The 21,709-nt window shown below is 36.2% G+C and overlaps 1 protein-coding gene across 1 annotated transcript in view; it reads right to left on the bottom strand.

Annotated features, from left to right (window-relative positions):
* The window catches only part of HAT1 (histone acetyltransferase 1), a gene marked incomplete at its 5' end in the record, with an annotated part of 53,462 nt that overhangs the window by 9,011 nt on the left and 22,742 nt on the right, over positions 1–21,709 (bottom strand). Inside the window, 6 exon segments of the mRNA XM_082841041.1 lie at positions 868–984; positions 3,822–3,973; positions 12,874–12,980; positions 13,307–13,411; positions 13,912–14,033; positions 14,306–14,485. Coding sequence (XP_082697167.1) covers positions 868–984; positions 3,822–3,973; positions 12,874–12,980; positions 13,307–13,411; positions 13,912–14,033; positions 14,306–14,485 — 783 coding nt within the window.

Genomic DNA, 21,709 nt, shown 5'->3' with positions numbered 1-21,709 from the left:
GAAAAATCAGAACTATGTGTACTTGATACATTAAGTACTCATTATTAATTGACTTTCTCTTTCAATCTTAAAACAGATTCGAATTTGTCATTTATGTTCCCAGCTACTGTGCTGTATAAGCCTCTAGGTATAGTGTATTCAAATGCAGCAACCACATGTCAGGTGCTCAATAATTAGTTGTTGAATAAATAAATGAATATTCTCTCCAATCAGATTACTGCCCAGCTACAAGAATCACAGCAAATCCTCCTCCACACAAGCTGGCATGGACAGTATCTACCTTAATAACGGCCAAATGATGATGAGGCCAGACCTGATCTAGGAGGGGAGATTTTTGAGCTAGAGGAAAATAAAGGAGATGAAAAGAAGAGGGGGGAATGGAGCAAGAATAACAACAACAACAATAACAAAAAAAGAGGTAAACAACACTAAGTTGCAATTTCAGCTATGGTCAAATATAGAGGTTACAAATGGCAATCAAGGCCATATTTAGGAAGAAAGGAGCAAAGGTAAACAGAATATATATGACAAATGGGAAGACAATTAGAAAAAACTAACAAGATAACTTTGTTAGGGAAGATTCTGGGCATTCAGTTTTTAAAAAGATGCATACAAATGAAAGAAAAACATAATCATGAGTAGACTATCCTTGGGATTAATTTTTAAGTGAATGGAAACAGATTTATAGCTTACATTGGAAAATTATGACAGGGAGAATTCTTATAACTAACTGGAAGAATATTTTCACTTTTGTAAAAGTTAATTTAGCAAAACGATTTGGACTCTCCCATACATTGGGTTTTGCTAGATTTTCTTCTTTATTTTAAACAGTGACAAGAATATGTTTAAGACTCTTGAAAGTCCTACCTTATATGGGCTAATTAGTCTTCTTTTAATATCCAGTCTATAGCTTCTGTATTGTTCAGCATCACTCATGTCAGTTACCAGTAGTCGAAGAATTTCATAAACCCGTCTGGCATGTTGCTAATAAACCAAACAAAAGGAAAATATGAACATTTCAAATTACAAAATAGTAACACTTTCCCAAAAGAACACAGCATATATTGAATATCTGTCATAGGCCAGAAATTGTGCTAGGTGCCAGACAAAAAGCAATAAAAGATATATAATCTCTGTCCTCAAGGAGCTAGCAGTCTAGTGGGTAACACAAATGACTAAGGTATGGTTAATTTAATGATAGAAATATGCATAGGATATTATGGTAGCACAGCCTGGGAATGGGGGAAATGTTAGAAGAGGATTCCTGGGGGAATAAAACCTGAGTGAATCTTAAAGGAACGGGAACATGCTATACTTGAAAGAGGCGAGGGCACTATGTGTGTGTGCATGTCGCATGCACACACATGCAGAAGCAGTCTGACACTGCTCGAGCACAAACAAAAAAAACGCGAGGAGCAGCAGCAGAGTGAGGGTGGAGCAAGAGCACTGAGCCTTACATACTGGGTTAAAGAGCTGGGTTTTATCTAGTTGGTAACAGTGTGAGTTTTAAATAAAGCATTTTCTCAGCTACATAAAAATGGTAGCAAAAGAAGGGGAGGGAGACCAATTAGGAAGCTCAGTTATTAAATCAGGCAAAAAATGATGAGGTGGCGCAGTGGTTGAGAATCTGCCTGCCAATGCAGGGGACACGGGTTCGAGCCCTGGTCCGGGAAGATCCCACACACCGCGGAGCAACTAAGCCCGTGCGCCACAACTACTGAGCCTGCGCTCTAGAGCCCGCGAGCCACAACTACTGAAGCCCGCGTACCTAGAGCCCGTGCTCCGCAACAAGAGAAGCCACCGCAATGAGAAGCCCGTCAACTAGAGAAAAGCCCACATGCAGCAATGAAGACCCAATACAGCCAAAAAAAAAAAAAAAAAGACAAGGGCATGAACTGAGATAGCACAAACAAGAATACTAAGGGACCAAGGATTCTAGAAATATAGAAGAGTTAAGACTGGCTGTGGAGGAGGGTATGGAATAACAGTTTTCAGAGTAGGATTTAGGAGGCAGCAGAACATATAAATCTGAAGAAAATTCTAGTCTAAGGGTAAGGATTTAAGCAATATCAGTATACAGGGCAAGAGTTCAAACCATAAGACTAGTTAATGGTTAAGATCACCCAAGGAAAACATACACAGTGAAGACAGGGGAGAGGTCAGAACCCTGTAGTATAGTGACAGTTAAGGAGCAGACAAAAAACAGAGAAAAACAGTCAAAGAAATATGAGAAGAATCAGGAAGTTTGGGTAACACTGAAGCCAAAGGAGTAGGCCTACAGTTCTCCTATTTCTGTCATTTCACTTACCTATTTATTGGGAGTGGGGAAGAGGTCAGGTATATAGAGGTTGAGAAGATAACATTGAACTTTCTGGAAGAAACGAGCTGAGCCTGAAAAAATGAGTACTATCTGGCCAAGCAAAGATGGAGGAACAGGAGAAGGGGAGTATAAGGGCAAAGGGAGCAGCTTATATACAGGGACATAAAAGGAGGAAAGTTGTAGCATAGTTGGGAAATGACAAGAAGTTCAGCAAAGCCAGAGCATGTGGGAAAGCAGTAGGAAGCTGAGGCTAGCAAGGTAGGCAGGGGCCAAATTATGATGGGATCTGTGTGCCATACTACTGTGTGCCCAATAATGTGCTCATATTCTCTTTCTTTTAAAGGCTGAGCTATTAAATAAATTCTCATTAATAAAGGTTTAATACAGTCTGGAAATATAAATTATTTCTAAAATCACATTTTATCTTAAAGCCAGGAAGCCATTAAAGTGTTTTTATGCAGGAGAAGATGGAAAGTTTCAATTTAAATTAAGTTTCTTGTTGAAGGTCAGTGACTAGTAAACTTTTGGTATACAGTTTTGGAGCTCAGGAGGAAAATTTGGATTGAAGATTTAGATGAGCTCTTCCAGGTAGAATTAAGTAGAATGAGAAGAAATGAGGATTGGATAAAAAACTCTGGGGAAGAATTATATTTAGGGAGCATACGGAAGAGTAGAAGCTAGTAGACAGTATCTCAAAAAAAGATGAGCACAGTGGTTAACTGGAAAACCAGGAACTGTAGTACCTTAGAAGCCAAGGGAGGGGAGGTCAATAGTATCAAGTGCTAGTCCTTTTTTTTTTAATTTTATTTTTTTACACAGCAGGTTCTTATTAGTTATCTATTTTGTACATATTGGTGTATATATGTCAATCCCAATCTCCCAATTCATACCACCACCACCACTAATTGCTACTCCTTATTACTGGAATACTCTTCATCCCTCATACGTTTATAATCCAAAACCTACCCATTCTTCAAGGCTTAGATCAAATGTATCCCTTCTATGAAATACTCTGATTTCTTGCTTACATAAATATAACAAATTCCTCTGAACTCCCATATTATTTTTTCTGTACTTAAGATATTTACTACTTTAAAATTCAAACAAACATATATAGAAGTATAAAAAGTGAAAGTTAAGTGTTTTATTCCAACCCTCCTCCCCACCAATACAGTCTCCAGGGGCATTAACTACTTTACCAGTTTAGATAAACATTTTCTTAAAAAGCAAAAATAAGATCCTACTATCCATCTTTGTTCTCCTTGTTACACTTAATATAGCCATGAAATCAATTATCTTTCCATTCTATTAATGAGAAAATTGAAGCACAAGGAGGTAAACTAAATTGCCCTAAGAGCAAGTGGTGAAGCCAAATTTGACCCCAGGCAATTTGGCTTCAGGGCCTGTATTCTTAATGTATTTGCAATGTTTAAATTACATATGTACTTAAAAAATTTTTTTTTCAAAGTTTGAATGTTTTCCTCCTACAGACTAAAAGTACCTTATTTATTTTGAACTTCTGTTGAGCCTCTATTGCCATATCTTCACTGAATCCTTGCATTAACTTTTCCCGGGAAAAACAGGGCAAATCTTGACAAAGCTTCACAAGCACAAAGTCTCTTAATTTCACATAGCTTTTGGATGGATCTTCCGCTAAAGAAATAAAGCAGAATAACATTTCCCTTACCTAACATAATTTCTTCATCATTTGCAACCTCAATATACATGCTAAGCTTAGAAAAGGCAAATATTCTTAAAAGAATTATATATATATATACAAAAGTTACAACGTGAAAGGATTATTCCTTATAAATCAAACAAGAGCACTATTATCTTTGTCAAATAAAATTATAGATGCAATCCTTTTGCAAATACATACATATTATTTGTGAAATTAGACCTACTCCTTTTCAAATGTAAACTTTTTGACTGGTTTGTTATCATATATATGTACCTTAGTTTTATTTTCAGTTAAAGCAGCTGTATAAACAAGAGATTCAAGTTTGCATAATCAACTCCAAAAGCAAGTATTTTCTGATACCTAAGGGTTCCAAAGCTCAATTTATAACTCCTTTACTTTAATAAACTTTATAGTCTGCTAGGCTTCTTTCACCCAGTTAAAAAAATTCTTCCTTTTACAAAACAAATCTTTTTTATTTAGAGAATAAAATGAAAATATGATTTTGATTCTTTCTTCATTGCATCTGGATAGCACAGATGTTCCTTTATGTTTGTCTATGTTAGCTACATTAGACTAAGTAGTGGACAAGGAAAATATCAAAACATGATAGGTAGAAAAAATACTGCAGCCAGAGAACATGTGTTTGAGTCCCAGTTCTGTCATTCACAGATGTAGGACTTTAGGCAAATTACCTCACTTCTCTGAGCCCTCATTTTCTGATCTGTAGAAGACTTGAAACAAAGAATGTTAACGTCTGAGCTAGTTCATAGTTCACAAGACAGTTTTGTTACAATATCAATACTCTACAAATTATTCAATGCAATCCCTATCAAAATCCCAGCTGGCTTTTTTGTTGCAGAAATTAACAAGCTCATCTTAAAACTGATATGGAGATGCAAGGAACTCAGAATAGCCAAAACAACCTTGAAAAAGAACAAAAGTTAGAGGACTCAGATTTCCTGATTTCAAAACTTACTACAAAGCTACAGTAATCAAGACAGTGTGGTACTGACATAGGATGGACATGTAGATCAGTGGAACTGAGTTGAGAGTTTAAAATAAACCCATACATTTATGACCCATTAATTTTTGAGAAGGGTGCCTAGGCAATTCAATGAGAGAAAGAATAGTCTTTTAACAAATGGCACTTGGACAACTGGATCTCCACAGCAAAAAGAATGAAGTTGGTTGGATCCCTTTTCCTCACACAATACACAAAAATTAACTCAAAACGGATCATAGACCTAAGTGTAAGAGGTAAAACTACAAAGAGGAAAACATAGGAGTAAATCTTCATGACTTTTGGTTAGGCAATGGTTTCTTAGACAACAAACCAAAAGCAGAAGCAACTAAAGAAAAAGTAGATAAACAGGGCTATATCAAAATTTATAACTTTTGGGACTTCCCTGGTGGCACAGTGGTTAAGAATCCGCCTGCCAGTGCAGGGGACACGGGTTCGAGCCCTGGTCCGGGGAGATCCCACATGCCACGGAGCAACTAAGCCAGTGCACCACAATTACTGAGCCTGCACTCTAGAGCCCATGAGCCACTACTACTGAGCCTGCGAGCCACAACTACTGAAGCCCGCATGCCTAGAGCCTGTGCTCTGCAACAAGAGAAGCCACCGCAATGAAAAGCCCGTGCACCACAACAAACAGTAGCCCACGCTTGCCACAACTAGAGAAACCCTGCACAGAGCAACGAAGGCCCAACGCAGCCAAATTAATTAATTAATTAAATTTAAAAATATTGTACACTTTAAATAAGTGGATTGTATGACATGTTAACTATATCTCAATAAAGCTGTTTATAAAAGCGTCTGAGCTAAGGGTAATGTTTTATGATTGAGTCATTTATTCATTCAATCCATATGTACTTAAATACCATCTTTATGCTTCTATGCAGCACTTCATATATATGTAATTATTAGGTAAACATTATATGACCGTGGCTTTAAGGTGGTAAAGTGAAATTCTGTCATGGCATCAGTTTGTTAGGAAATTATGATCTATCAGGAATGTACAGATAATAAAATCAACAGTAAACAAAATAACAAATGCAGATCTACAAAGAAAATCACCAAATAAACATAAGATTGTAATGTAATTAGTTACTTTATCTCATTCTTCAGTCTTTTCCATATTAATCTGGTCACACCATGGAGTTATACAAGCCACCCAGAAATCTGAAGGACATTCTGATTCCTCTCCTATGTGATGCCACCAGTGTTTTTTTCAGCAACTACAATAACCTCCTCACTTGTACTCTGCAGCTTTATAAAATGTAAAGGGGACTGACATAAACCTAAATTAAAACCATTCAAGTGTACCAACATAACTGTAATCTGTGTCTCAAAAAGAAAGATGAGAGAAAGAGACAGAAAGAATAGTTGAAGAAATAATGGCCAAATACTTCCTAAATTTGATGAAAAACCTTTATCTATACATCCAGGAAGCTCAACAAACTTCAACTATGAAAAACACAAAGAGATCCACATCTAAATACATTATAATCAAACTGTCAAAAGCTAGAGACAAACAGAAAATCTTGAAAGCCGCAAGAGGAAACAACTCATCAGAAACCATGGAGGCCACAAATCAATGGGGTGATATATTCAAAGTATTGAAAGAAAAATACTGTCAGTCAAGATTTCTATATCCAGCAAAATTATCCTTCTAAATGAAAGTGAAATAAGGACATTCCCAGAAAAGCAGACTGAAGAAATGTGTTGCTAGCAGACCTGCCTTTCAAGAAATACTGAGGAAGTTCTTTAGGCTAAAGAAACATGGTACCTCAAGTCCACAAGAAGAAATTGAGAACACCAATATTATGAAGATAAATATAAAAACTGGAATAAATATTTTTTTTTCTCTCAACTGGTTTAAAGGACAATTACATGAAAAAATAATTATAAAACCAATGTTTGGCTTACAAGATATAAAGAGGCAATATCAATTTACGTAACAATAATAGCACAAAGGAGGGGAGAGAGAATAACTGTGATGGAACAATTCATTTTACTGAAATTAAATATTAATCTGAATAGACTGTTATAAATTAAGATGCACATTGTAATCCCCAGAGCAACCATTAAGCAAATAACTAAAAAAAAAAAAACTTCAATAAAAATGAATAACAAAAGGGAAAAAAAGAAAACAAATAGCAAAGTGGCAGGCATAATTTCAACCATAGCAATAATTACATTAAGTGTAAACATATTAAACACTCCTATCAAAAGGCAGAGATTGTTAGACTGAATAAAAAAGGATCCAACTATATGCTATCTTCAAGAGAAACATCATAGATTCAAAGACAGGCTGAAAGTCAAGGATGAAAAAAGATATACCATGCAAACAATATGAGGTCTGGAGTGACCATATTAGTATCAGGCAAAATAGAGTTTAAGACATTACCCACCCCACCCCACCCCCACACAAATTAGGAAAAAATAGTTTAAGACAAAAAGATTATAGGAGAAAAAAGGGCACATTTTATCACAAGTTAACTCATAAAGACAACATTAAAATTATAAACAAATACACAACTAATAAGAAAACCCCAAAATACATGAAATAAAAGCTAACAGAATTAAAGGGAGAAACAGACAATTCAATAAAAATAGCTGGAAATGTCAACACTATCCTCTCAATAATGGATAGAACAGCTTGAACAGCTCTATCAACCAACTTGAACTGATACTTATATAACATTCCACCTAACAAGAGCAGAATACACACTCTTTTCAAGTACATGTGCAACGTTCACCAGGATAGACTATATGTTGGGCAAAGGGTCTATAAACTATGGCGCAGTGGTCAAATCTCATCCATGGCCTGCTTTTGTATGACATGTAAACTAAGACTGGTTTCTAAATGGTTGTAAAAAACACAAAAAAACAAAAAACCAGTAAGACTGTGCAACAGAGAATTTATGGGGCTTGCAAAGCATAAAATATTTATAACCTAGTCCTTTAAAGAAAAAGTCTGTGGCCCCTACGTAGGCCATAAAACAAAACTCAATACATGAAAAATAACTGAAGTCATACAAAGCATGTTCTCTGACAATAATGGAATTAAATTAGATATCAACAACAGAAGGAAATATGGGAATCCACAATATTTGGAAATTAAACAACATGTTTCCAAACAACCCATGGGTCAAAATGAAATCACAATGGAAATTAGAAGATATTTTGAACTGAATGAAATGAAAGCACAATTTATGAAAATTTATGTGATCAGTAAAAGCAGTACTTGTGTTTATATATAAATATATATTTAAGTATTATTTAAATGTCTATATTAGAAAAGGAGGACATCAAATCAATAACCTAAGTTTCAATCTTCACTAGAAAAAGAACAAATTAAACTCAAAGAGGATAATGAAAATTAAAGTGGAGATCAACGAAGTAGAAAACAAATAGAAATGTTTATGAAAATATAAGGGATCCTGTATAACAAAACAATTTTGAAAAAGAACACAGAGGACTTTCACTTCTCAATTTCAAAACTTAATATAAAGGTCGAGGCTCTGCTGCCACTGGAGCCAGGATGCCCAGAGGGCAAAAGGGAGACCACAAAGGCTGGGCTAGGCAGTGTTTGAGTCCCAAGGAGACCGACAAAGAGCTCCAAGCTGAAAAGCAGGCGACCAGGGAAGAAGAAGACCAAGGAAAGCGGGTAGAGATGGGGCTGCAGGTGACTCCAGAAAGAAGAAATCTCTAGCCTCAGAAGACAGTGAGGATGAAGCTGACCACCAGCAAAGGTGTAGGAGGGCTCATTAACATCAAGAACCCCAACCAGGTAGCACAGACAATCAGACAGGTCACGCAACTAGATCTAGATAGGCCAAAGGAGCTTTCAAGGAGAGAAGAAGATGACATTGAGAAGAAAAAGCAGAAGAGCATTACATGAAAATGTATTTAGCGGGGGAAACGGAGCAGTCCAAGGCCACCTTGCCTGGCTGGTGATCGATCATTCAGAAAGAGCAGAAAGCAAGAGGCGCAGGAGGTTGCTAGGAAGAAAGAGGAAAGGAAAACAAATGATAATGCAACTCTGTCAGGAAATGAATGCAGTTGCTCACCCTGAACAAGTAAGCATGGCTTGTAGGAAGAAACACCAGGCAACTGGGTCCCACTGCCAGGACCTCTGCCCTGTCTTGCCCGCCCTACACCCTGGCACCACTGTAGTAGCCCCTCACAGCTAGGAGCCTCTCACTGCATGGGGCTTCCTCTTCATTATCTTACATGTAAAATCATTTGGGGGAAAAGGGGGACTGTGCTTCGGTGAGGGAACAGCTGCTACCTTTGAGACAAAAAATGAAGACTCTATTTCTTCTGGAACCATTTGAATGTTTTTGCTGCTTTTAGAATCTGGAACCTTTTTGGGACGGGCGTTGTGTGTCTGAGAGGTGGGGTAAGAAGAGTTTCCACTGGTCACATAGATTGCACCTCCGGGGTGGCTGTACCAGGGTCAGCTGCTGATGAGTTTGCGACAACCAGCCCTAGTCTGTGTCGTCTGGGTGCTCACTCAGAGAGGGACTATCTTCTGGGAGCCTGTGCCTCTGGGTCCCTGAGGGTCATGGCTCGTCCCAGGCCAGGCCCCTCTGACTGAGGCCTCTCCTCTCTGCTCCATTCCCACCCACCTGGCCAGGGCCAGTACCCATTTCTAACTCTACTCGTCAATCATTTGAAGAAACGTCTGTTTATTCTACAGCAACCAGGCTGAACATGCTCCACAAATTCAACTTACATATTTAACAGGTTAAACTTGACATTATCATTAAGGCAAAACATACACACACGAAAAAAACTCATATATAAAGCTACAATAAAAAATCAAGACAGCATTCTGAATAAACAGCCTCTATTTCTTCAAAAAAAAAAAAAATTCAAGACGGTATGGTACTGGTAGAAGGATAGACATAGATCATTGAAGAGTCCAGAAATAAATTTTACATTTATGGGCAACTGATTTTCAACAAACATACGAAGGCAATTCAATAAGGGAAAGGATAGCCTTTTTAACAAACTGCTGGGAAAACTGGATGGCCATATGTAAAGAAGATTAATTTAGAAACTTACCTCACATAATGCACAAAAATTACCTCAAAATGGATCACAAACCTCAATACAAGAGACTGGGGATGGGGACTGACTGCAAATGGACAGGAGGGAATCTTTTTACGGTGACAGAAATATTCTAAAACAGGTTGTAAAACTAGGCGAGTGTACTAAGAATACTGAACTGTACACTTAAAATGCATGAATTTAATGCTATGTATATCATACCTCAATAAAGCTGCTTTAATTAAATCTCTACTAAGTGACAAACTCTTAAGCAAGCATCTCTTAAAAAAAATGTTTTTAAGTGCTAATAGTGAGGCACATGCTTATTCAATATCAGTTTTTCCGGGGCTTCCCTGGTGGCGCAGTGGTTGAGAGTCTGCCTGCCGATGCAGGGGACACGGGTTCGTGCCCCAGTCTCGGAGGATCCCACATGCCACGGAGCGGCTGGGCCCGTGAGCCATGGCCACTGAGCCTGCACATCCGGAGCCTGTGCTCCGCAATGGGAGAGGCCACAACAGTGAGAGGCCCGCATACCAAAAAAAAAAAAAAAAAAATCAGTTTTTCCAAGTCCACCTCTTCTTGAACTGGTTTAGAAAAAATAACTGTGCTGCTAATATCAGTTTAAAATAAAATTGCGTATGAGTGAAAGCTTAAGTAACTTAAGTAACTTATATACCCCCAGAATTTTAGGAAAAAACACATCAAAGGTAAAAGAATTACAGTTGAGAAAAATCTAAAAAATCTCACTCCACAGTCTTATCTGAAATTTTCACATATATTAAAAAACTGTGCAAAAAAATTTCCACTTAGCTTTAAATAAGCCATTATAGACTAACAATATTTTGTTTGCAGCTTAATATAAGGGGCCAAGTCACCACTCAGTCTTTCAGCACTTTAACTAAAGGTGTCAGCCTGAAAATGAACCTAAAATGGTAACACCCATTAATCTGTGACATCCTTCACAGATGAGTGACGCATTTAAAAGATGAAATTTGCTTGGATATAAATCTATAGTGATACGTGGGATCAAAACTTGAGTTTTTTCCCAAGTTAAATACATCATCTACCAACATAAATGCTCTTCTATCATTAAAAAAAAAACCTTCATATTATAAAAAATTTATAGATAACACTCTAAAAAGCCATGTAACATATTCCAGTACTACAAGGAACATTTAAAGGACAGATATAATTAGCTCTTAATATACAACTAATAGATTAATAATAGTGAGATATATTCTAGCCCAAGATCAATTTCTATTGCCAAATGCAACTCTCTTCATAATTCTGGAAGAAACAAATCACCAATTCTATATGTAAGGTCATACAACTGATATGTATTCAAACGCTGTATATCTTATGAATACCGACATCCTCAAAAGGAAGATGGCACATGATATAAAGAACTGTTTTCCAGTATTTTACTTTAAGTGCTTAAAAAAGGGAATTCCCTGGCAATCCAGTGGTTAGGACTCGGCTCTCTCACTGCCAGGGCCTGGGTTCGATCCCTGATTGGGGAACTAAGATCCTGCAACCCAAGAGGCGCGGCCAAAATAAAAAAGTGCTAAAAAAAAAAAAAAAATGGGTGGCAATTACACCATAAACACCTATCTATCCTGTAACATAGGCCATTGATGGTTAAGTGTTAATTTTTACTATATCTGGCTATATGTCAGGTAAGCAAAAGGCCATCTCAATATAAAGAATATCCTGGATTGCAAAGGGAAATTCAGAGCCTGATAAAGATCCAAAAAGTTTAAAAAATATACAAAATAATGGCGCTATAGGCAACTAAAACAACCAAAGAGTGGAAAATTCTGTACTTTTCTTTTTTTAAAGGACTGGGTATGGAAATTGAGGAGGAATATCTTAGAACAGCTGATAAGGCATATTTAGTCATTTATAATGCTAAGAAATGTTAACACTGAAAATAAAGGCCAATACCCAGTTTTCAAATTCACAAGTCCTTTAGCATGTTTAGCATTTTCTCTTTAGAGACTTCAGTTTGCAATGAATAAAGGCTACCATTATTGATGACTCTTCACTGAGATTTAAGAAATAAAATTCTTTATCTGCTAATTGGTGCTAAGTATCAAGGACTTTATTGGTTGGAGTAGACAGAAGAAAGTGGTTAAGAGGCTTCAGAGAAACAACCCCTGCTGGCACATTACCCACTAGAGAAGACAAAGACTACTTATGTGAACTCTTAAGTCTCTAGATTAAAATCACCAAAAAAGTCCCTTCATGTAGTACCAAGTCCAAGCTCTATAAGTAAACAGAAGCTAAACAATTTTGAGCTTAGCTAAAAAGAAGTGTTATTGTTTGTATTATGTTTCTATAATTTTGCAAGTCACTAAGCTAGTGAAGGTGTCACTTAAACAATTTATAAATTTTGATATAAACTAACTTTAGTAATTACTTCTGTATCTCCCAAGTTTCCAAATCATTTAACAGTAGCAGTAAAGTTAGATGAAAAGATACATCAATTTTATAAACTGTCTGCCAAATAAACTGAAAAAATAAGTCATACCACACTTGCAACATATATATGCCTAAGATTTCCCATTATATATTCAATTCATTATCCTCAATTTGTTCAATTAATGAGAACCTCATACTCAGAGATGCAATCCAATCCCACAAAGGCTTATGATTTAAAATGTAACCTTAAGCCATTTTTAAACAGTTCCAAAAAGACCTCAGGAGACTGCTGCTATTTAAAATAAAATAGTTATTTCTGACAAAACCAAAATTAGTAAAGAAGAGATTTTTTAGAAAGGCTCTTTCAACAAATCAAAATTTACATACCTGTAATATCAAGAACAGAAGGAGATGCAATGTAGTATCTATGAACTGTTTCAAGAAGTTGAGCACCATGGCCTTGACCTTGAAATGGAGTCAATATCAGCATCTGACTATAGTAAAGAAATTATATTAAAATATCACAACATGACTGGTTTACAAATTGCAAGTCACTATAGTAATATAAACACTTTAAAGTTTGTGTGATTTTTTTTTCAATCCACCTTCAAGAATTCCAAAAATTATTGAGATACTCAAAACTGTAAACATTCAATCTTCCACGCTGTTTCAAAGGGAACAATGAAATAAATCAGTACATAGCCAATGAATAATGGTGATTTTTTTAAAACAAATCAACACTATTATAAAAAGTATTGGAAACTTCAGCAGTTCCTTCTTCTGAAATAAAAGACAAGGCACGTGTTATACTGCCAATTACCTTACACGTGGCCGGGTTTTGTCTGGGTACACATAGTAATTATAGACTGTCATGTAGCCTACGGTCGCAAAGAGTGTAGCTCCGTCCTTATTATACTTCTCAAATCTGCAGATAAAACAGAAAGCCAAGCAGGTCAATTACAGTCGCGCTCCCATGCAGTGTCCATTTTCTTTTCCATTCTCTGACTGAATTTTCAGTGTCAGCAAGCTACTCTGTGAGGGCCCAATGGGTACACCTGCTATGTTCTGAATATACAATTCACTTAATTGGTGTGCAGCAACTTGGATAAATCAGACCTCTTTACATCACTTCAGTGCACTTGCCTATTATAAAGATGAATAGGTGGCAAGTAAAAGAAAACACAGGCAAAGCTCGTTTTACTGTTTAAGCCTACATTCAGGGCCCTAACGGACAACAGCATTTTATTCAACTCTATTCTCAAGGTCTCCCAAAGCATAATGAAGGAAAACTCAAGCCTCATAAACAATAGATTTTCTTTCCTGGGAAAAATATCATTATACTGTCCTAATAATTGGGCCGCCACAATTAAAATGCTGGCTTTGTGGAGGTAATAAGGTCTACTGTTGCTTTAGAACTGTACTTACACTAGAAAGTAGTGCCATCTTTCATCATCCACGTCAATAAAGCTAGCAGTTTCAATAAACCACATCAAAAAGGTCTGAAGCCTTTCATGATATTCTCGAAAGCCTCTACATGTCATGTCAGCCTAGGGAAAAAGCCAGGAAAAGTCAGGTGAAACTCATCACAGAGGTAAGTGAAAGTCTGTAGAACACAAAACTATTCTGTGGGAAAATGTTTGGAAGTCTCAGACTAAGATGTGTACACAGACACACATACAAAACAGATCTTTGTTTTTAATGCTGACAAAGACTTGTTTCCTGAAGTTACAATAAATCACGGAAAAAAACATCAAAACAGGATACAGGTTCCAGGCAAATGAGGTACTTTCACCCAGGGAATATTTAGATTTATCTTTACCTTATAAATCTGAAAGGTAAAGTTTTCTCCTCCTGTTGGACTGAGAACAGAGTATGTATGAAGTAAGGTTCCAAATGGCTTGAAATCAACTTCTTTTTCCAGCAAGGAAAGAAAATCATTCGTGTTTGTGCAAAATCCAGGTGGAATGATTTGTCTAATTTTGCCCTCAACATCATCTGCCTAAGGAATGGAGATTAAAGGACACACAAAAATTAATAAATTTGACTTAGTTGAACATGCTTAGTTTTTCTTAGTTTTTCTTCAATTCACTGTTAAACTGAAGGTACAAACACACGGCGAACTGGGAAAGGATGAGTTTCATGTGTACAGGATGCTGCCACAAAAATGTCAGATGAACACAAGTATAACACAAATAAAAAAGAGGAGGTGGGTAGCCTGAAATCAACTACAAGAATGAGGGCAATCCTATAGAAATTTCTAACATCATGTAGAAAATGCTATGTCCCTTCAAGACAATTTAAACTGGCCAAAACAAAAGGCTGCTTATTATTTTACACAGCTGCTTATTATGTTACATGTGTCAAGGAGAGTATATTATCCAAGACATGAAAGGATCACCAGCAGTAGTGAGGTGAGGCTAGGGTCTGACCAAACAAATGGCAACCTCACAATAAGCAAGTAGGTCATAACTCCCTCATACACGAAACTCAAAATTAAGATAACTTAAAAAATATACCCACTTAGGAAATACATAAATTATATGAATGGATATATTATCCAATCATCCTATAATGTGGCACAATTTTTATAGAGTTGGATTTGTGACAGTAAAAAAAGGCAAGCCTGGACAACAAAATTAAACTCAGAGATTAAAATTATCCTTGTTAAATAACCTCAATGAATGTTAAACTATCAGCTGAGCAGACTTCATAATCCTTTTCAAAACCCCAAAGACCACTTGATTGAATACATTTACTACTTCTCTTTAACCATGAATATTTGATGAAGTCTTACAATAAAGTATTACTGCTTCTCACCAGGCAATAAAACTTAATGAATTGGTCTCAACTTAACAAAACCTTATCCCTCAATACAGTCCCTAAAAGCCTGACATTACATTCAACAAAATGAGCTTGCATTCTATTCAAACTTTTTCCTGAACAATGAGGCCAGGTTTTTACTTAATGGAGTTTGCCGTGAGTTCAGCTGTAATGTTTGTATTGTATCTATTTCCACAAGGACTGACACAAGAACACTTTGTGTTAACTTACTAAGCAGCTCTTTCATACCGTTTACATGCATGATGGGTATTAGTTCTAAACCAAGACCCTTGCTACTTAGCATTCAAAACAGGGAAATTAAGATGCTTAGGACAAAATACACTACAAAAGGCTAATACAACATGCTACTAATTCCTGTCCTTTCAAACATCTTTTAACTAAGCAGAAGCAATGCACCTGCAGATGAATAGCACTTTATTATCATTCAGTTACATTTTCGGATAGAGAACGAAGGATGGAATTTATCACAAACAAGTTTTATTTTCAATGCTCTGGTACTACCAACATTTATATATAACTTGTTTATAGCTATAAAAAAAAAGCTATTATTTAAAAATATAGCTCTTCGACATTTTGCCCAACAGCTTATTTCTAATATGTGCACCAGTCCTTACAATCCATTCACCCTCAAGATCAAATAAACTGCATTTGACAGAACCACTTTTGCTTATTTTTAAAGTACTATTTGATAAATTATTTTTCCTTGATACTGCTATTTAATGTGAAGAGACCATCTTAAACATATTTTATAGAATTTGTACAAATTCAATAATTACAAGAGGAAAGTGTAATAATAAGGGATAGGTTTAATAGGTCTGTTGTGTGGCAATTAAAATCCAAAGTAGCGATGGGTAAAGTAGAATTAATTCAAGTTTTAAAAAGTCAAGAAACACTACTTTTAAATAAAGAGGTTTACAATCTATCAATTTAAAAGAAAACACTTCAAGGCATGTACAGCGTATATAATTTTAACTTTAAAAACTTTCCCTGTGTCCTGTCTTCTCAACAAGGCATTGCAAAGCATGATCAAATAACTTCACATATCAGGCACCAAATGTACTTCAAAGATTTCTCAGAAACTCTAAGTTTCAAGTAGCAGTTCAGATAGCAGATAAAGCAGCCAAAGATTTGAGCTCAACGAAGTTGAAAGAGAGTTAATGTTTAACTTTCAGCCTTCAGAGGATACCTATTTATTGTAATAAATATCTTCAAATAAATATTTTGCTCTGGGCAAGTTTACACATTAAGAACTTTTACAGGGGAATAAAAGGCCAAGTTTAAAAACAAGGAATCTGTTACATATAATACATTAGAGAAAATGTATATGTATTACATAAAATACGTAACATAAAACCAAACAGCTCTTCAAACCCAGAATTCAGAACTTTGCACCACTAAAGGAAAAATGCCTGCATTTCTCTATTAAATGGATTCTGCTTTAAGAAAAAAAAAATCCTATAACTGTCATGTCTTACAGATCTGTACTCTTTTCTAAAAGAATAAATATATTTTAGTTCAGTCAAATATTCATTTTTCATATTGGATTACTGGCCAGACAATACAATTACCACTAGAGAAAACCCCCATATACTCATTTTCAATTTAATGTAGAATTAAAGATTAACTGAAACCTTATAGTTCCAATGCTTGTGGCTAAACGTTTAGATTCTGTTTCTGAAGATCCCTGAAAAATTCCCTATCTTCAAGAATATTCTAAACTTTAAGTAAAATTATGTAAAAATACAGTTCTAGAAAGAATAAGAAATTAAGCTGACTAGATCAAGAATCTAGAATACAACCTGATATATTTAATAAGGATATGCCTTACAAATGTTTTCCTAACCCTTGGCAATATCTTTTTAATAAGGAAAGCATAAAAGTAACTCTTCTATTCAGGTCTTCTCTTAGGTGACTCAAGATGAAATATTTTAGATTGTATACTTTCTGACTATGGTCATCTCAATTTCCAATGTTCTGTACTTTGTTACACATGAGATGTTTCCATGAAGCAATTTTTACTATCCTTCATCACTGCATAAAGCAATGTACCTGAGACTAACTGGTAGTCTGCTGTAATACAAATATGTTAACACTTGTACACGTGTACTTATCACATTCGAAAACCAAATTACCTCTTTAGTGTCTTATCTTAAACAGCAGCATTTGTCTAAATTTGTCTGTGGTGCTTTATTTTTGAAATAGCAACTTTAGAGGCATGTTAAATAGTAGTACATGCTATCATTTACTTGGCTGAAGTGGTGAAGACTTAACATTAACTATAATTCTAAGAATATGCTATAAAACAAGCAAAAAAACTCCATATCTACATAATTTGCTCAAGATATGCTACAAAAACAAGCAAAAACACTCCGTATCTACATAACGTGCTCAATCTTACATTCTCTGACTGTAGAAATTTCCATTTTGTTAGAGGAGTAGAGAAAAAGCGTGAATATTTCAACTACTGGAAAAACAAAGGTCGCATTATGTTAATTTATACTGCATTAGTGTTTTGCAACCTAAACTCACAACAAAGTTCCAAGATAAAAATCTAAATACATAATTTTAAAGCTTTTTATGATACTTCATATAAAATTACTCATTAAGAATGCTGACACCATTATCAAAAAAAGAATATAGTGGAATATACTGAAATATTAGTCTACCAAAGAGTTATTTTTTTGCTTCCTCAAGATTAAATTTTTATAAGTACACAGGATTTTTCTATTTAAAAAGCCCTAAGGAATCCAGAAAATTTTAAAAATCTGCTCGCATCTACTCTCAAACTCAATCCATATTTATGAGAGACAAGGATAAAACAGATGACTGAAATTCACAGATAATACAAACCTTATCCATGTACTTCAACTTTCTCCAACAAAACTTTCCCTAAAATGTTAGCAGTTAGCAAGACTGAACAATCTTAGTTACACACCCTTCCACTAAAAAGCAATGAAATTACCTCAAGAGAGGGCAGGAGGTATTGATAAAGGCAAAGATCAGGGACAACCATAAGATGACCAAACCATCAGTGTCTGAATAATCAAGTTTATTGTATCGCAAAATTCAAAATAATTATGTTGTCTTTAAAGAGGATGGCTAGTGGAGATGTTTTACAGGCATCTTAATTGTAACTAAAAAATTTCAGGTGACACTGGAGAGCATGTAAAAGAAAAAGAATGGATGATGAAAGACTAATATAATGGCAAAATTTTAACAAGCAAATAACTTCTAAGCAGATTTGCTGTGGTTTCTGACCACCTAAAAGGCTATATTTTTCATATGCAAAAATAATGCCACATAGTAGAGTCTGCAAAAGCTCAATTATGATATATCATGTAATAACCTCAAAACAATACATCTAAAACAAAAATCTTGGGCTTTTTCCACTTAAATCTACTTTTCCTATCTTCCCCATCTCAGTGAATAGTACCACTACTGCTTAAGCAATGGGATCCTCCTCGTTCCTCTTTCCCTCATCAATCACATTTAATTCAACAGCAAATGCTACTGGCTCTACCTCCAAAGATATCCTTAACCAGACAACTAAATGCAGTGTGGCCTATAACACTGCAACATTCTGGTCTCCCTTCTTTCACTCTTGCCCCCTACAGTGTGTTCTCTGCACAGCAGCCAGAATCATCTTTTAAAAATATAAACCCTATCATATAACCCCCACCTACTTAAAACCTCCAAAGGCTATCAACTACTCTTACTCCGTATGACCTAGTTTCGCCAACCCCCTTCAACCATCTCCTACCTTTCTCTCCATCACCACAACAACTTAACAACAGTGATCTTTCTGGACAACAAAAATGCCAAGAATGTTCTCATTTCAGGGCTTCTGCATACATTGATCCCTTCAGATTATTACATGGCTGTCTCCTCTTCATTCAGAAACCAGCAAAATGTTTCTTCATACATTAACGTATTTTCATACATATTAATTTGTTTATTTAATATTTGTTCACTGACTGCTCCTCTTGGCAAGAAGGTAAGCTTCATGAGAGCAGTGGCTTTGCTTTGTTTGCCACTAGATTCCTGGCATCAAGAACACAGAAGGCATTGTGAAATGAACATTCGCACTGCAAACTGAGAAGAGGCAAGCCCATTCCTCCCACATCTGCTACCCATTCTTTTTGTATAAGGGGAAAAAGAGGTCTCTGCTTGAGCATGTAATTTAAATAAGTGATCTTCGACCATGAAGCAAATAAATAGTCCTACAAAAAGGCATTATAAAAGATGGATTTCTTACTCCTAACACAGTACTTCTAAATGGAGAAAGCTGGTTTTCAAGAATGGAACAATTAGAAGTCAATGCAAATACATAGCTATTTTCACTGCACATAATATTTGAAAGATTCATCAATAACTAAGTCAATTGTTCCTTTGGAAGAAATTCAGCACTGCCAGCCGAAACTTAAAAAAAAAACAAACAAAAAACCCCAAACCAGCAAACCCCTCAAACAAAAGTGAATTTTGTATAACACAAGAAAAAAACCCACCACTGCATTTTTTTTTTTTTTTTTGCGGTACATGGGCCTCTCACTGTGTGGCATCTCCTGTTGTGGAGCACAGGCTCCGGACGCGCAGGCTCAGCGGCCATGGCTCACGGGCCCAGCCGCTCCGCGGCATGTGAGATCTTCCTGGACCCGGGCACGAACCCGCGTCCCCTGCATCGGCAGGCAGACTCTCAACCACTGCGCCACCAGGGAAGCCCCCACCACTGCATTTTTAAAGAGTATCTAGCCGGGCTTGAAAGTTTAACAATCTAATAAGAAATATTTGATTATAAAAAGCTCCATTTTACTAAGTCTGTGTTAAATGCTAGTTTATCTAAGATTAAATCTTTTCAAGTATCAAATCACCACAACTACAGTATTATTCAGAATCACTTTTATATCTGCAAATTTTCAAAAATTTCCAAGGGACACAAACCACTGAATAAAACAAATGTTAAGTGCAGTTACATATTATTTATCTGACAAGCTTAGGCATCTCAAACAGAGTGGGATGGGAACAAAAAAAAGTAAGTGCTCAAAGTATTTCTGACACTGAAGTTTGAATAACGGATATAAGAGACTATTTTAGACCTCTTTATGCTATATATGATTCATGTTACAATTCCATTAAGTTTACTAATATGGTATTTTTTACCCATAAGGGGACTGTTTGCAAGAGGAAAGTCCCTCACACCAGCAGTAAATTGAGATCTAACAGCATAAAAGTATGGGAGCAGGCAAAAATAAATCCACATTGTAAAAAACAGAAATAAAAACTAATAAGCACAAGCGCCTGGGCCCATTTAGAACAGGTCATAAACAGTTCTATAATCACATCTTTTAAGAGGGTATTACTATATATTATGCATACTACGACTAAGTGATTCTTTCCCATGTACAATATGAATCATTTATTGATACTAGTTGTGGGACTTTGGGCAAGTTCTTTGCAATAAAAGAAAACCAAACAATAATAATAAGGGGGCAAATCAACAAATGCAAGTAATGAGAGAAGGTTTTACAATAAAAGGGTGGGGCACAAGGTTGGCAAAAGGCTTAAGTCAGAAATTTAAAGTTAGTTAAAGCCTTGAAAAAGTTGGCTTCAATATCTTTAAATAGGAATGCCCAGGAACAGAACAAGTCTAAAATATATAATTTTTTGGGACTTCCCTGGTGGCGCAGTGTTTAAGAATCCGCCTGCCAATGCAGGGGACACGGGTTCTAGCCCTGATCTGGGAAGATTCCACATGCCGTGGAGCATCTAAGCCCGTGCGCCACAACTACTGAGCCTGTGCTCTAGAGCCTGTGCCCCGCAACAAGAGAAGCCACCGCAACGAAGAGTAGCCCGCGCTCGCCTCAACTAGAGAAAGCCCACACGCAGCAACCAAGACCCAAGGCAGCCAAAAAAAGGGAGAAAATGGTAGGAAGAAATAAGTCACCAGTACCAAACAATTTCAAAATCCAGCTAATTTAATCCATATTCCATTAGACCTGGGAATACTGTGGCCTGTGGGTCCATCCTCTGAGCCTGAAGCTCCACCTTCGAAATTGTTCTTCCTTTTTCTTGAAAGGTAGCACATGTTTGCAGCTGAATAGTGTTATCAGCCTGTTTCCTGCCTATAGAACTTTAGAAGTCCATTAGCCTTCCCTCATTCTGTCAGTCCAAACTGGCCGTGTTTCTGCTGATATAACACTCGCGAAAAACCTTGTGGGTAATCTGTGTATACCATGAAGGTTCATGTCAATAGACAAGACAGTCCTCCACAGATGTTCCCTGAATTCATATCATAGAATTCAATCCCTATTCCTGGCTTTGTTGAGATTACTGAGGAGAACAGTGAGTCACATGCCTATCTCTTCAGCAAAACAAGATTACTTAG

The sequence above is a fragment of the Leucopleurus acutus genome, assembly GCF_964270905.1.
Source record: "Leucopleurus acutus genome assembly, chromosome: 6".
Taxonomy (NCBI): domain Eukaryota; kingdom Metazoa; phylum Chordata; class Mammalia; order Artiodactyla; family Delphinidae; genus Leucopleurus; species Leucopleurus acutus.
Note: the sequence above shows the minus strand (reverse complement) of the source record. Positions and strands in the feature narration are given on the sequence as shown.